Below are 14,017 nucleotides of genomic sequence, written 5' to 3' on the forward strand. Positions count from 1 at the left end.
GCCTTCCTGACAAAAGTCATTAATGGCATTACATCATGCGATGAAACCTCCCGGAATAGATTCAAACAGAGCTGGCAATGGCAAACCTACCCAGGCGAGCGGTTGAGCCCCTGGCTCCTTGGGCTCTCTGAAGCCAGGCTTTCTATTCTCTGGCTCCCCCAGTAAGCTACCTTTTAGCTCTGCTCTTTGAAAAGGACTTTACCTCTTTAGGGGAAAAGAGTGCCCCCAGACTTACGCACGGTGAAGCAGGCAGCTCTTCTTCAAAGAAAGCTGCAGTTCCTGGTTACCCATGGCACTGCAGGCAGAGTCCTTGGGTCAACGCACCTTGGCCAAGTCTTGGGCAAAGGTCTGCTCGGTCAGAAGACCAGGCTGTCTTTCTTTGAGGATTCTCAATTTCTCCCAGCCTCACCTTCCTCTCCTTTCTGTTTCTGGGAGATGGTTTTTTTCAACCTTCCTTAATGTCTCTTGGTCACCAGAGAAAGCAGATCTCCAGGGACTGAGGCCTTAGTTCAGTAGTGCTCCGCTGAGCCTTCACATGCAAATCAGTCTATGATGGTCCTGGAGCCTGTTCATTTATATACAGAGACACACCTTCATTCCCAGGTCCGGTTCAGGACAGTGTTAACCCATCCTTTCCAGAATATAACAATGTGCAAAAACATTAGGAAACGGAGGCAAGCAACACGAGCATAGAGACTGTGCAAAACAACCCCTGACAACTACCCTAGACATGCGATGAATCAGTACCATGTTTGGTCACACTAGCATCCTTCTTGAAAGCTGCTTTTTTTTTTTTAAATGAGAGAAAATTCCATTTTTCTTTAAATGTTTTGGCATCTTCTAAAGTGAAAACCAAAAGCCAGCTATCGTTTGGGTTTCAACACTTGAAAAGTGATGGAAAAGGACTAATTTCTCCCCCCCTCAAAAAAAAGAAAAGAAATCAATGAAAATATTTTTCCTGCCCAATTTTTGGTGGAAACTAAAAGATTCAGCCAGCTCTCGCACTACATCAAGAGCTGCTGTGGGAGTCACCGACCTCTTTCACGGTCACAATACTATCTCCAGGTCCCCTTTGCTATTGGCCAGGACCAGCAGCACGTGTGCATGCATGCACAGAGCTACGGGGCGAGTGAAGTGGGGAGGAAGGACGGCTGTGGATCTGTCTGAGAGCAGGGGGAGGGCAGCAAGCAAGCATGCAGTCTGTATAATCCTGAGCACCTGGGTGCAAGGTCCAAGTGACCCGTGCAAGGAGAAGTCTAATCCCCTGGCCTCCCTTGTGCAGACATGCTGCTGGGTGGTTGGTTAAAGACACAGACAGGCCAGGTTCTTTGAGTAGATGTGACCTCTTTTATTAGACCAACTGAGTAGTTGGGAAAAGAAGTTCTTAGCCAGCTTTCAGGTACAATCACCCTTCTTCTCTGCAGAGACTCCCCATGCCTGAAGAAGGGCGATTGCACCCAAAAGCTGGCTAAGAACTTCTTTTCCCACCTACTCAGTTGGTCTAATAAAAGACATCACATCTACCCAAAGAGCCTTGCCAGCCTTTGTGCAGACATGAAATCCAAGTCACCACCTAGGCCTGCACAAAGTCCTCTCCAATACATACCCGCTCTCCATTTCCTTCACGGAGAGTCCTGCCCAGGGAGCAGCACTTTGCTCCGTGTTTCCCCTCTCTTGCAAGCGGAAAGCCGAGAGTGCAGCGGGGAGAAATGTCCAAGAGGGTTTGGCTTGGCTGCGTGGGACATCTGTCCCCTCAAGCTCGAGCAGGCCCCAAGGATTCCTGGGCTTGAATGAAAACAGAGACTGTACAGAGCATTTCAGTGGCAAGCCATCAGCTGTGCCACCTTCCCTTCAGCTGCTGGCACCTGTCATCTGCTGACATCACTTAAAATGACCCAGGGCATTTAAATTTTTAAAGCCCATTCACCACAGCTGTTTTCCTAACACTCCCGCATGCGACTCTGATCTGCTCCAAGCTCGGCGTCCGAGTCCTCTTGTATTTATTTCTGAAAGGTCCGACTCTTCCGAATTGAATTCGGGTGACCCCCACCCCTGCCTCCATGGGTTCGCTGGTGGCTAAACTCCTTCTCCCCACGATAAGCAGCCTGGTCTTTCTCCCGACCATCAGCATCGCAGCCAAGCGAAGATTTCACATGGAAGCCATGGTTTATTTTTTCACCATGTTCTTTGTTGCGGTAAGAGCTCCTTTCCTTACTTTGTGTCGATGACATCTTTGAAATCCCTCTGGAGGGTCTCCATTTGGACATTTTCTTGTGGGCCAAGATTTTTTTTTTTTTTTTTTAAAAAGCAATTGAAGCTTATGAAATGCCAAAGGGGGGAAAATGCATTGCTTTACCATACATAATATAATTTCCTGTGTATCCACTTTTTGGCAGGTTTACCTCAAGCCATCTGAATGGGATTCTTCACTGTAGTATGTGCCAATCTTGTCCCAGTGTTTGTAGCTTTATCCTGTGTGGGGAGTGTGGGGCACGTTTCCGAGGGACAGTTTTTCTTTTGGGGGGTGCGGGTGGTTTGCTTGCTTCTTTCCCAGCTGGGATGTGACCAGCGTACGTTTTGGTTTTAAATTGTATTTCGAGTAACTTGACATTTTGTAATTTTAGACGAAAAGCAACTGGTGGGAGTAGACTTTGCAATTGTTGAGCGAAGGTGCAATGAAAGCTGGAGAGGGGCATGGCTACAGATCGCCAGTGGAAAGATTGAGGGACAGAAACAGACAAAAGTTATTATTAACCTCCCAGTCTTGCAGAACTGCTTTGAAAATACAGCTGCTTAGACTCACCACCCATTTGCTTTTCCTTTCCATGAGAATAACAAAGGAGAAAAATCCTTTCGTTCATATAAACGCACCTACAATTTGATTTTTTTTTCTCATAGACATTTGCAAAATCATTAACTGTACTAGTATAAAGATCCACCGCATAATACCCAGGATGGGATTCTTACAGTCATTGAGACAGTTCCTTTTGGTCACCACGCGGCTAGCGTAAGGACATGAATGGGAACAGTAGTGATGAAGCATGTCAGTGGCAGAGCTGGGAATACAGTCCGGCTGTCCAGACTCAGTGCTCTAACCAGTGGACAGCACTGCCACGTCCCTGGTTATAGAGGGCAGCCTTTCAGCATGGAAACAAAACAATCCTGCATGTATCCAAAGATCAGCTGGACTGGTTAATAAATAGTGCCAGCCTACCATGGGGGTCCACAATTTCACTGGACATCATTGTAGGGTCTAATGGAACTCTTTCACAGGTCAAAAGAAATCTTGGCCCGCGGTGAAGCAGCCCTATTGCGAACAGGTTGAAGATGCAAAATATTGATATTCTAAAAAAAGGAAGACAGTCACCAGGGCTGTCAGGGTATGTCGGGAAGAGCAAAGTGGTGTTGCAGCTGCTGCCCTTGCCTGGACTATATAGTCCCACTCAACTCCCCCCAGCAAGAAATTCTCCAGACCAGTGAAAGCAGATGTCCGTCTCAGACGAGGGCTCCTACTTGAGCCAAAAATGCCCCCCCCCCCCCCCCCAAAATACACACATCAAATCTCAAGTCCTCTCAGAATTCAACACCAGGGCAAAGGAATGAGCCCTATCGGTAGCATCACTTGCTACAGCAAAGAGATCGAAGCAGGGAAGTTGTCACAATTCTCATCGTAACTTAATACCGGTGCCCTCCCAGACAACCGGCAGCAAGAAATGTTTAAGGGCAATGTTACCAAGTGGTTAAGAAACCAAATTAGGAACAAGGAAGCATCCAAGAGTTAGCAGAAGCAAATTAGGGGGGTGTATTTGTCAGAGGCTAAGCAAAACACTACCAAGAAATCCCAGGACTACGCTTTGGGTTTTGCTGGTGAATTCCCTTTGATTTAGTCTGTGCGCATGAGAGCATTTTGCAAATATCTGACTAAATGAGTCTGTGGGCTGGAACATTTGCTAAGCTGGCGAATGTTTAGGACATACCACAGAAGGCACTGGAGGGTAGAAGTCAACATTACCCACAGAGCCCGGAGAAAGGTCTAAGTACCATATAAGTGCTCCTGGGCTCAGTGACACATTGGCCCCTTGTCCAAAGGGGATTTTCACCCAAGGAAACTAATTTTGAATTCATCCTCACCAAAAACATGATGCCAAGCATCATTCTCTAATTCCTGAAACAAAGCTCACCACGTGGCCTAGGTCATCATCATTCAGACCTACTAACATCCAACAGCAGGTTCCCACAATGAATTGCTTCCAAATCCACTACAGACCAAGACTCATTCACTGACATGCTTCAGCAAATGATTTTCCCTACTGAAAACAGGTAAATCTTGAAGCCCGAGGCAGCCAAGGGGCATGTCTACACATTCAGTTAGTGTGCTTCAGGTAATGCGCATTAAATCTAGTACTGCCATTGTGAAGTACTAGAAAAATGTGCATTAGCCTGTTTTAATGCACATTATCTAAAGATCACAGGGTTTTTGTCATGCTTTAATGAGCGTTAAAATAGGCTAACGAACATTAAAGTGCATGTGGAGATGCACCCAGTGCTTCTTGCACAAACCATTTATCACACCCAGCTGGAGCCAAGACGCTTGGGTCCTATTCCTGACTGGGTCACTGACTTATTGTTTGATCTTGACAATGGATTTGGAGTCTGAGCCAGCACCAACTGAAGTTAATAGGAGTCATTCGTGTCACATCCCTGGGTGCACCAAGTCATTAGGGCTGACCAAGGAGCAAAGATATAGTGACATTACAAGAATATGTGGCCAGGTTTGCATTTATATTCCTCTTTTGTATTCTCTTTCTGATAGATTTACCATGCCTGTGACGGCCCTGGCTTATCAGTGCTGTGTTTCATGCGATATGATATCCTGGAATATTTCAGCATCTATGGGACAGCTCTGTCCATTTGGGTATCACTGATGGGTGAGCACAAGTTTTCAACAGTTCTTAAAATGCTGCAGGCTTTGGGGCTTAGTATTTTAGGTGCTGGATACATTCGTGTCCACGTTATCAGGGTTCATGGGTTGTAGTCATGAAAGATAAGCTCTTGCCGACAGGCTCGTCATCTGCTGAAGCCAACTCTGAGACTTTTTCCTATGGGAGCGAGATCAACCCATGTACTCCAGTTATAAAGCTAGCCCTTGGTGTGCCCGTGGTCTCTTTTGTCCCCTTTGAAAGAAAGATGGCTCAGCCAATCAATCCCCTGCCTTACATGACCCTGCAGTGCCATAGTATGTAGGGACTGGGCTGCGTTGAACAAAGGAAGGGGCCTGGCTCACCCAACAACATAAAACAGGGAAGAACCAGCATGGAATAGTTAACTGGAAAATTAATTCAGTTTGACTACAATTAGACCATCACAGGAAGGGCTTAGCTTCGTTCTTATTCTAACCACAGTGTTTCTACTGTCCTCCGTGGTGATTTGAAGAAAAACATAGGCAAATAAGATCCAAATGACATTCTCCACTGGATTATAGTAATGTCAAAGCAGGTCAGATTTGATCCAGACATTTTGGCTGCCTGCAGTCTGGCTACACTGGATTGCTTTATTATTGAATTTAATAAAAAAAAAAAAATGTCAGGACTAGCATGTTTAAAATATTGGCCTACAGGGAAACAACAGAGATTAAAATGCGGACATTATCCCTTAGCCAAAATCCCTATAAAAATGCAATCCAAGGACATAGAAGGTGTGGTGGCTAAAACGCAGGGAAGCCTCTTAAAACATGGCTTGTAAAGACTGAATGCACATGTGTGTATGCACAGACCCTTGGGCACATTTCCCAGTATGCAAATCTGGGACAGCCATAACACAGCTGTGTGAGCTGGAAAGGCACAGAGCCCACAGGGATCCATAACTTTTATCAGTTATTACCCCATTCTGTGCTAAACAAAAGCCTCTAATAATTTACTTGCACTAGTCACTTGTAGCTTCCAAACTTCAGGCAGGTGTCTGTCTGGGCAGCCAGTTAGGCCCAGTCCAGGCTGTGATCAGAACCTATCAGTAGGATTCTGGGCTGATGATGGATAGGGCTTGAATAGCCATATAAAGTCCTATGTAGAGGTGATGTAGGGTAATTAGGGCAGAGGACTGGTAGAGATAAGAACTAGCTACGGTTCCCATGATGTCTGGACAATTGGCTTAATCGTGTCCCAACGGTCAGCCTGGAAAAGCGAGCAATACATACTTCCAAGATCTCGTGGGAAAGCTAATCCAATGACCACTACCCTGGAACATTTACAGAGTTTAGCTCACTTTTGCAAAGCCAGCTACGAGAATATAGTCCTCTGAGTCCCACTGGAAGTAGCAGGAGTTGCATGAATAGAGTCTCTTATCCAGTTTTAAAAAATCTTGACTTCTGAGTTAAATTTTCAAACGTACCATAACCGTTACCCAAGTTACATTTTCAAAGAGGAATCAGTCACCATGGAGCCAAAATCCCTTTGACCTCCACTGAGAAGCAATCTCCAATGTGCCTAAGTCTCCTTTATAAAAACACAGGTCCTTAAATCACTTGGACAGTTTTAAGAGTAGTTTATCCCTTTGTGTCTTCTGCAAAAGTGCATTGAAAAAGCTGAATATGGGAGACCTCATTTACCTGAGCTCTTGGCTCCAGTTATAGCTCACACTTTTCAGGGACCTAAAAGAACACTTAACACACCCTACAGATAGCTCAGCAGGCCTGTTCCTGACTCTAGGGTACCAGAGAACCAGGGAAGTTCAAGTTCTGCCAAAACTATTAACAAGACGCTTGGAGCCATAGGAACTCATAGGCTAAGTACAGACTATCAAAAAGCCTGAGGCTGAATCAGTTCAATCTTCGCAAGTTAGTCTAAGCTGCGTAGATTGAACCAATAAGCAAGTGAACAGACATTCACTATTGATTCTGGAAATGTAGCCACGTGCCTGAGTGGCCCAGGCCAGAAGCCGAGGGGGTGCTTGAGCTCACCTCACTGGTCTGCTGGAGCAGATGGCTTGAATCTGGAAGAGATCTGGAATAGACATTCAATAAACTGATGTAACCTAAATCAGTTAAGTCTGATCATAGACCCATCCAGGTTTATCTTAAACCAGTTTTGGCTATTTTGAAAGCAGTTTATACGCGCTGAACTTTTGCCGTGTTACAGATTTGAACTGGTTTCCAACCACTTACACCGGTTTAAGTGTAATTTCTGTTACTAACACTTTGTTGAGTAGAAACAATGCCTGTGGCCAGTGCTATTAGAGATCCCAGCTAAGCCACATCATCATGGAGCTAATGGGAAATACCCACCATGAGCTGCTCCTCCATGCATTGCCATGCCACTTGGCACAATCTGAACCGTTCCAACAGGGCAGACGATATCAGGGAACAGCTCCCCACTGCTTAACTTGGGCAGTCACTGATAAAAAGGAGAAAGGAAGTAGCCAGCTGCTCTCTGTGCCAAGCAAGATGATTCTGGGCTGTTTGTTAGCAATGTGCCAGGGGATGAATGAAAGTGATGGCGGATTCGATGTTCTGACCCTGCCTTTGGTTTTTGGTATGCAGCTCTGGCTGAGTTTGATGAACCCAAAAGATCGACCTTTGTGATGTTTGGAGTGCTCACCATAGCAGTAAGGATTTACCATGACCGATGGGGCTACGGTGTCTACTCGGGACCCATCGGGACTGCCGTCCTTGTGATAACAGTGAAATGGGTACGTATGTGACCAGCCAACTGGTTCTCACCAGCTGAAAGTGCCCTCTGTGCAGAGGGGTCTACATACCACCTCCATACCACTTCAGCCTGAAGGTACTCTCTTTAGCTTCCCACCAAAGAGCAGAAGGGGGCTTTCTGAACAAAGCATCTTAACTAGATGGAGGATAAGACAGGCAAATACTTTTCTTTCCTAAGTCTGCTCTGTGCATTATGATACAGGACACTGGGGCTGGATTCGGAGGAAGAATAGGGGAGATATTCTATATGATCCCTGAACAGCATTTCTTGTGCAACAAGACCTGAAGGCAGACAAATAAATAGCTTTTGTGATCCTTGCCAGATTTGACTAGTCTGAGCCACTCTGGCAAATCTCACTTTCTTATGTTTCTAGTCATCAAGAACACATTTATGGAGTTTTTACAACTACCGAGAGGTGCTGTGGTCTGGTAAAGTGCCCTAAAGTCCATGGAAGATCTTCATAAAAACCTGTGGTATAGCAGAGCTGCAATTCAGACTGAACAAATACCAGCCAGCTTCTGTTTCAAGGCCCCTAAATTTGCCTTCTGACTCCTGGGGGTCACTCAAAAACTTGCCTTTTGTAGGACAGAGTAGGCAACAAAAACCCAAGGCTCCCCAGATCAGGTTTCTTAAATAGAGTGAGTGACAGAGATGTTAGGGTCAATGTGTATGTCTACAGAAAGGAAGGAAAAACAGATTAAGAGCACAAGCACTGCGTGTCTAACTGTCCTGGAAAGTTTGTGGTCTAAGCCCCAAGTAAAATAGTGTTACTAATAACCACTGCCCAGAGCTCTGCAAGAGTTCTTCATTGTCCTAAACAGCTGCGAGTGAAGGCCACTGCTCACGCTATGCCTCCTGCAAGCCAGATCCCACTTCTGAAAGCTGCAAACAGGTTTACGAGGGAGCAAACTTTCTGACCGTGTCCAGGTTGCAAACATTTAGTGTACACCTTTACGATCAAAGAGAGTGTGTGAAGCTGCCCTTCACTCCCCGCCCCCAGCATAGTGTCCGGATGCACTTAAGGCGTGCCTCATTCTTGTGCCAAAATGCCATGTTGCTAGTTATCCAAGATACATGGGCTGTGTAGCATGAGTTCTTGTTGGTTTAACTTTTGCCTGCACAGGATCTTTCGGAGGCTGAGCAGAGAGACTGAAAAACCCAAAGAGTGCACTTGATGTATTTTCTGTTCCCTTCCAGCTGCAAAAGATGAAAGAGAAGAAAGGCCTGTACCCCGACAAGAGCGTCTATACCCAGCAGATTGGCCCTGGCTTCTGCTTCGGTGCTCTGGCACTGATGCTGAGGTTCTTTTTTGAGGTACGTGTTGGCACAATGAATTTACAATGATCGTTCCCAAACTGGAAAGCTGCTACTAGGATGAGAGCTTTCTACATCTTCATTCCCACTTTGAATGCAGCCTGGGCTGTCTAAAACTTACCGCCTGTAGGAGCTGGGGATGATCCAGTCCAAATGCCAGTCAGCTTCACCCGCACAACTGGAGATGACTAGTAACAGATCAGGGAAGGAAAGGCCATCCATGAATTGCAACTGCAGCACAGCAGCAGAGAATAATTTACTTGATGAAGTTTATCCTCTGTTTCTGTTGGCAAGGTGCTTATGGATGGCTCGCCATTTTATTTCCTGCAAGGCTGTCATTATTTGAAACAATTTGCCCAGTACCAGTGACCTCTTTTGTAAATTGGGCCACATGTGATTTAAGATCAAAAGTGCCCATCAGTGGAGTCTGTAATAGAGCCCGGGTGTTCCAGCAAGGAGTCTGATCCCAAGACCGCAGGAGTGAATCTTCATCTTCATTGACTCCAGTGAGGACTGGTTCAGCCCACTACCTTCTCTTCCAGGCACCAGACCATAGTTTTTTCCTATGCAAAAGGCACTGCTTTCCTAACAGCCAGCAAAGAAAGAGATAACCCTCTTGACATAGCTGGTGGCTGAGTGTGGGCTGAGCCTTTGCACTACTGCTGCTCTGTGCATTGGGAGCTAATAGACAGCTTCACAGGGATCCCTGCAGATTGTGTTTCAAAGCATTAAATAATCACAAGCTAGAGCAGAACATAAAAATGTCACTTAGCATCACCTCCCCGCACACACACACGTATCTTTTTCCCCTGTTTTTCTATTTTGTCCTGTCTAGTTTAATGAAGCGCTTCATTCAGGAATTGGAAAATGTGAAAATTGGACTGTGTTAAATCCACTTTACTTTTCCAATGTTGGCTTTATAAGGCTGGAAACCCCTCTTTTTTATGCTAAAGGGGCACAGAAGTCTCAGGATCTCTTTTCATGGTTGGCGGGCACTGTCAACATAGAGCACAGTGCATGAAAAAGAAAGCAGTAGGCGGATTACCCAGATCACTGATTCCTTTCCGAAGGTCAGAGATTCAATAAAGGTCTAAGCTCCTATTTAGACACCTCGATAGGAGACAGATCTACAGCAGTGCTCAGCATTCACTGTGACCACTCGCCTCTTCTTAAACTTCTGCTCAAGGAAACAGTTAATGGGCAAACCACTGCAGGACACAGCTGTGATGCCATCTGGACACAGCTTGATGATGAAACTCCATAGTGCTAAGACTGTGGCCAGCAAAGATGTTCACAACATGAGAATGATTTTGCAATTAGGATTATCCAAACAAAGATATAAATCGTGACTGTGGCGATCCTCCAGTGTCCCAGTTTAACCCCAGGCATTCCAAACCAGTAGAAAGCTGCTATCCTATCTTAGATGCGAGGTACCATAAACCTGGCATTTCGGGTGAATCAGAAGGTTTGAAAGCAAGTCACTAAATACTTAATCTCATTGCTCCGGTACAGCTATACTAGTGTCTACCCAACTCTGCATACACCCTCTTTCCAACGCTTCCTAGGTATGAGGCTGCAGCAACAGCATCAAGCCCTGGCTAACTTTAAGAGAGCAAAATTATACTAAGTTCCATTTATTTCCACTATGAGCGCTCCAGTATAACTGGTATTTCCTAGCATGAGTCAGGCTCATTCAAGGATCAGCAGAGACAAATGCATACAGCAACAGGGAAGCAATGCAAAGTCTTCCTGGTACAGGCATTCACACCAGAAGTCTAGCAGTAGATCTGGTCACTTTTCTCGGCTGGTGCACAAGGTCAATGTTGCACTGTGAATAAGAGGGAAACAGCCGACAGAATGAATCGCGGTAGACAGAATGACACTGAGCTCAGTGGAAAGCCTCCTTCTGATTGCAATGGGCGTTGCCTTGGTCCTTCAAGGAGTATAGCTCATCTATTCAAGGATCTAAAGCACTGCCATGCGACTTATTTGACCAAATGCAACTAAGCAGCACGGATCCAATTTCCAACAGCAGGATGCTTCCTTCTAAATGCTGGAAAAGAAAAGGTCGAATTAGAGCCCATGATAGGGAACCCAAGCTTAAACCTCTCTCATGCATGTATGAAAAACTGAAATTCTGCAGGCACGAGGATAAGGGATTTAGGGACATAACACTGCAAGGCACCTTGAGAACCATCAGGTCTATTCCACTGCATTCATAGGAAACCAGCTGCCCACGGGACCGTCCACTTTGACCCCTTTCCCTGACCTTCTCTTTGTTTGCAGGATTGGGATTACACCTATGTGCACAGCTTCTACCACTGTGCCCTGGCCATGTCCTTTGTCCTACTGCTGCCCAAAGTGAACAAGAAAGCAGGGAACGCTGGGACCCCTGCCAAGCTGGATTGTTCCACCCTCTGCTGCTGCGTGTGACGAGACCTTCCTCCTGCCTGGTCAACGCTTCTGCATCCCAACCTGCACCTATTTGCAGTGGAGATGGACTGTATGCATGCCACACAGCCTTCATGCTGGTGGGGGTTGCGACCAAAAACAAGGGGCCAAGCTGGGAAGAGTCCCTCCTGCCATGACGTTGCCACCTCCTACCCCCAAATCCAGGTTGTTAAGAGTTTTAATTGGCTGAGACACAAAACCAGCCCACTGGAAAAGCCAACTTTCATACGAGAGGCCACACTAGCCAGCCAAAATCCTTCTCCCTGATTCTGTATTTATGTATTTACAGACCACAACAGCAACAAAAACCCCCAACGACCCTTCTTAGGGAACTGTTGGTTGGCATACGACCTTATCTATTGGCTACTCATTATATTCGACTGGCCATCGCCTTTCCTAGTGACATCTGCAGGCTACTAATTCTATGTTCCCTTGGATTCTTCCATTTTCTTTCTCTTTGGAGATGAGTGCTCATGTGGCACTTTGCAAACCTCACCAAACCTGTATATATGGGGATTTTCTGTAGCTAACACTGAAGCACAGAGTTTGTATTCTTGTGAGATATTTTATTTATGTATTTTCTTAACAGATAGGTTTTGTATGGAAGGGGCAATCCTACCTCTAGTACCATGATTTGTGTATACACCTGATACTGCTGAATAGAGTCAAATGACCACCATAGCCTCAGTGTCCTTATTATTAGATATTTAGAGAGCCACAAATTTACAGGAGACCTTGCAGACAGATATGAGGCATGATCCCTGCCTGGGAGAGCTTATAGCCTCACAAGATAGAAGCCAGAGGTAGAGTAGATGCGATCTCTTTTATTGGAGCAACTGAGTAATTGGAAAAAAAGTTCTTAGCAAGCTTTCACTCTTCTTCAGGCATTTTCCAGCTACTCAGTTGGTCTAATAAAAGGGATCACATCTACTCAGAGAACCTTGCCTGCCTATGTCTTTAGACCCACATAGCTACCACCAAAAACCTGATAGACGGTGTGTTTACATCTATGTGGGGGTACTCTCTGCACCGTGCCCAAGACCTGCTCAGGAGCAACAGCTTGTGCCCTGTCATCCCCTCGCTACCTCATCACCAGAGATGACATGCATGGACTGGGGCAGAGCTTAAGCACTCAGCAGTGCAACTGCTGCCACAGCATGGACATATCCTAAAAGGATGCTTCTAGTCCAACCTGCGGCTCTCAAGTCGTGGCAGGCGCACTGCCAGGACTCCTCCAGTGACCCTATTCGCCTGCTGGAGAACTGTGCACAGAATCTCTAGCAATGCCTCCCCCCGTCCTGTTTCCTCCTGCTGTTCCCCCGCAGCTCTCCTGGATGCTAAGCTAAGCCCTGAAATCCCTGCTCAGCTCCCACTAGCTCCTCCGCTCGGATAACTTGCTCAGCAGAGTCAATGGAAGTTTTGCCCAAGTGAGGACTGAATGAGGGCATCAGGATCCGGTCCCCAGCTTGGAACTGCCTCCCACTGCCAAATCTACCCTGTCTCAGCGTCCGGTGCAACACTAGGCACTTTGTGCTTGCAAACCTGTTTGGATCACACGTCCAAGCAGGTGCGCTCACAGAAAGGCTCATTGGTACATCAAGTACATGGAAAATTAGAGGCACAGAATGAAGCTCCTGAAAGGGCGGGGGAGAGCTGTAAACTTATAACATCCCCTATAACAGACTATTTACTATAGTAGAAGTGTATGATTTATTTAGACTGTCTGGGAAGAAAGCCAAGACTGTGTGTCATGGACAATTAAAGTAGTATTGATATACAGTGATGTCCATTGAAAGCTTGCGTTAAGTCTGGGTACTGTTGGAACAGAACTCTATGGGGGTCATTCATCAGAGCGGCTTCCTGCTCAAGGGGCAACTGCTGCAAATTAATGGACCTCCAATAAAAATAAGTGAATTATAAAGCCCAATGCACCCAAGAGCTAGCAACAAGCTGGTGCTGAAACCTCGCCCTCAACACCACTGTCTGGAAACGCATCCCTGACTTGGTGCATCCAGCAAGTGCGCATAGAGGGCAAGATTTTCCAAAGGGCTCTTCATCCATCTATACACTGAACAGGGCCACTTTTTGCAAAAGGCATCAGCATGTTGGAGGTCTGTCTGTGAAGAGAGCCTGCCCCAAAGTGTAATAGCCCATGTGCTCCTTGAGGTACAACCTGCAGATTGCCCACAAGCCCACCAGGCCCTACTAGATACAGTAGTCAGATTTCCTTGCCTGTGAGCCATTTGAGGAGGAACTTCTCCATCTCAATCACCCATGACATGAGTCACATCTGCCTGACAGTACCAGATGATCTCTTGGCTATTTGTGGGGGAGGATGGCTTTCACCTGGACCCCATAAGCATTCCCACCCCAAGTGCAAAGGAGCATTCAACACTGGGACATTACCAGCTCTTACCCATTGGTACCTGTGTCAACTGTTAACTTCACCAACTACCATGATAAATGAAAGAAAGCCATGCCCCCATGTCCCATCCATGGGGGATCATGTGTTCATACTTAGAGAAAGGAGGGTCACATGGCAACACTGG

At 46.2% G+C, this 14,017-nt stretch overlaps 1 protein-coding gene across 1 annotated transcript; it reads left to right on the forward strand.

The window, feature by feature from the left end:
• The first annotated feature begins 1,956 nt into the window (after window positions 1-1,956).
• MYMK (myomaker, myoblast fusion factor) lies at window positions 1,957-13,320 on the forward strand. Its single transcript, XM_090021854.1, has 5 exons — window positions 1,957-2,195; window positions 4,814-4,928; window positions 7,535-7,683; window positions 8,901-9,017; window positions 11,304-13,320. Exons 1-5 carry the CDS (start codon window positions 2,061-2,063, stop codon window positions 11,448-11,450), a joined length of 663 nt encoding a protein of 220 aa, XP_089877980.1. The 5' UTR covers window positions 1,957-2,060; the 3' UTR covers window positions 11,451-13,320.
• Window positions 13,321-14,017: the final 697 nt, after the last annotated feature.

The sequence above is a fragment of the Crocodylus siamensis genome, chromosome 11, assembly GCF_052110815.1.
Source record: "Crocodylus siamensis isolate JL-2025a chromosome 11, ASM5211081v1, whole genome shotgun sequence".
NCBI classification, from domain to species: Eukaryota; Metazoa; Chordata; order Crocodylia; family Crocodylidae; genus Crocodylus; species Crocodylus siamensis.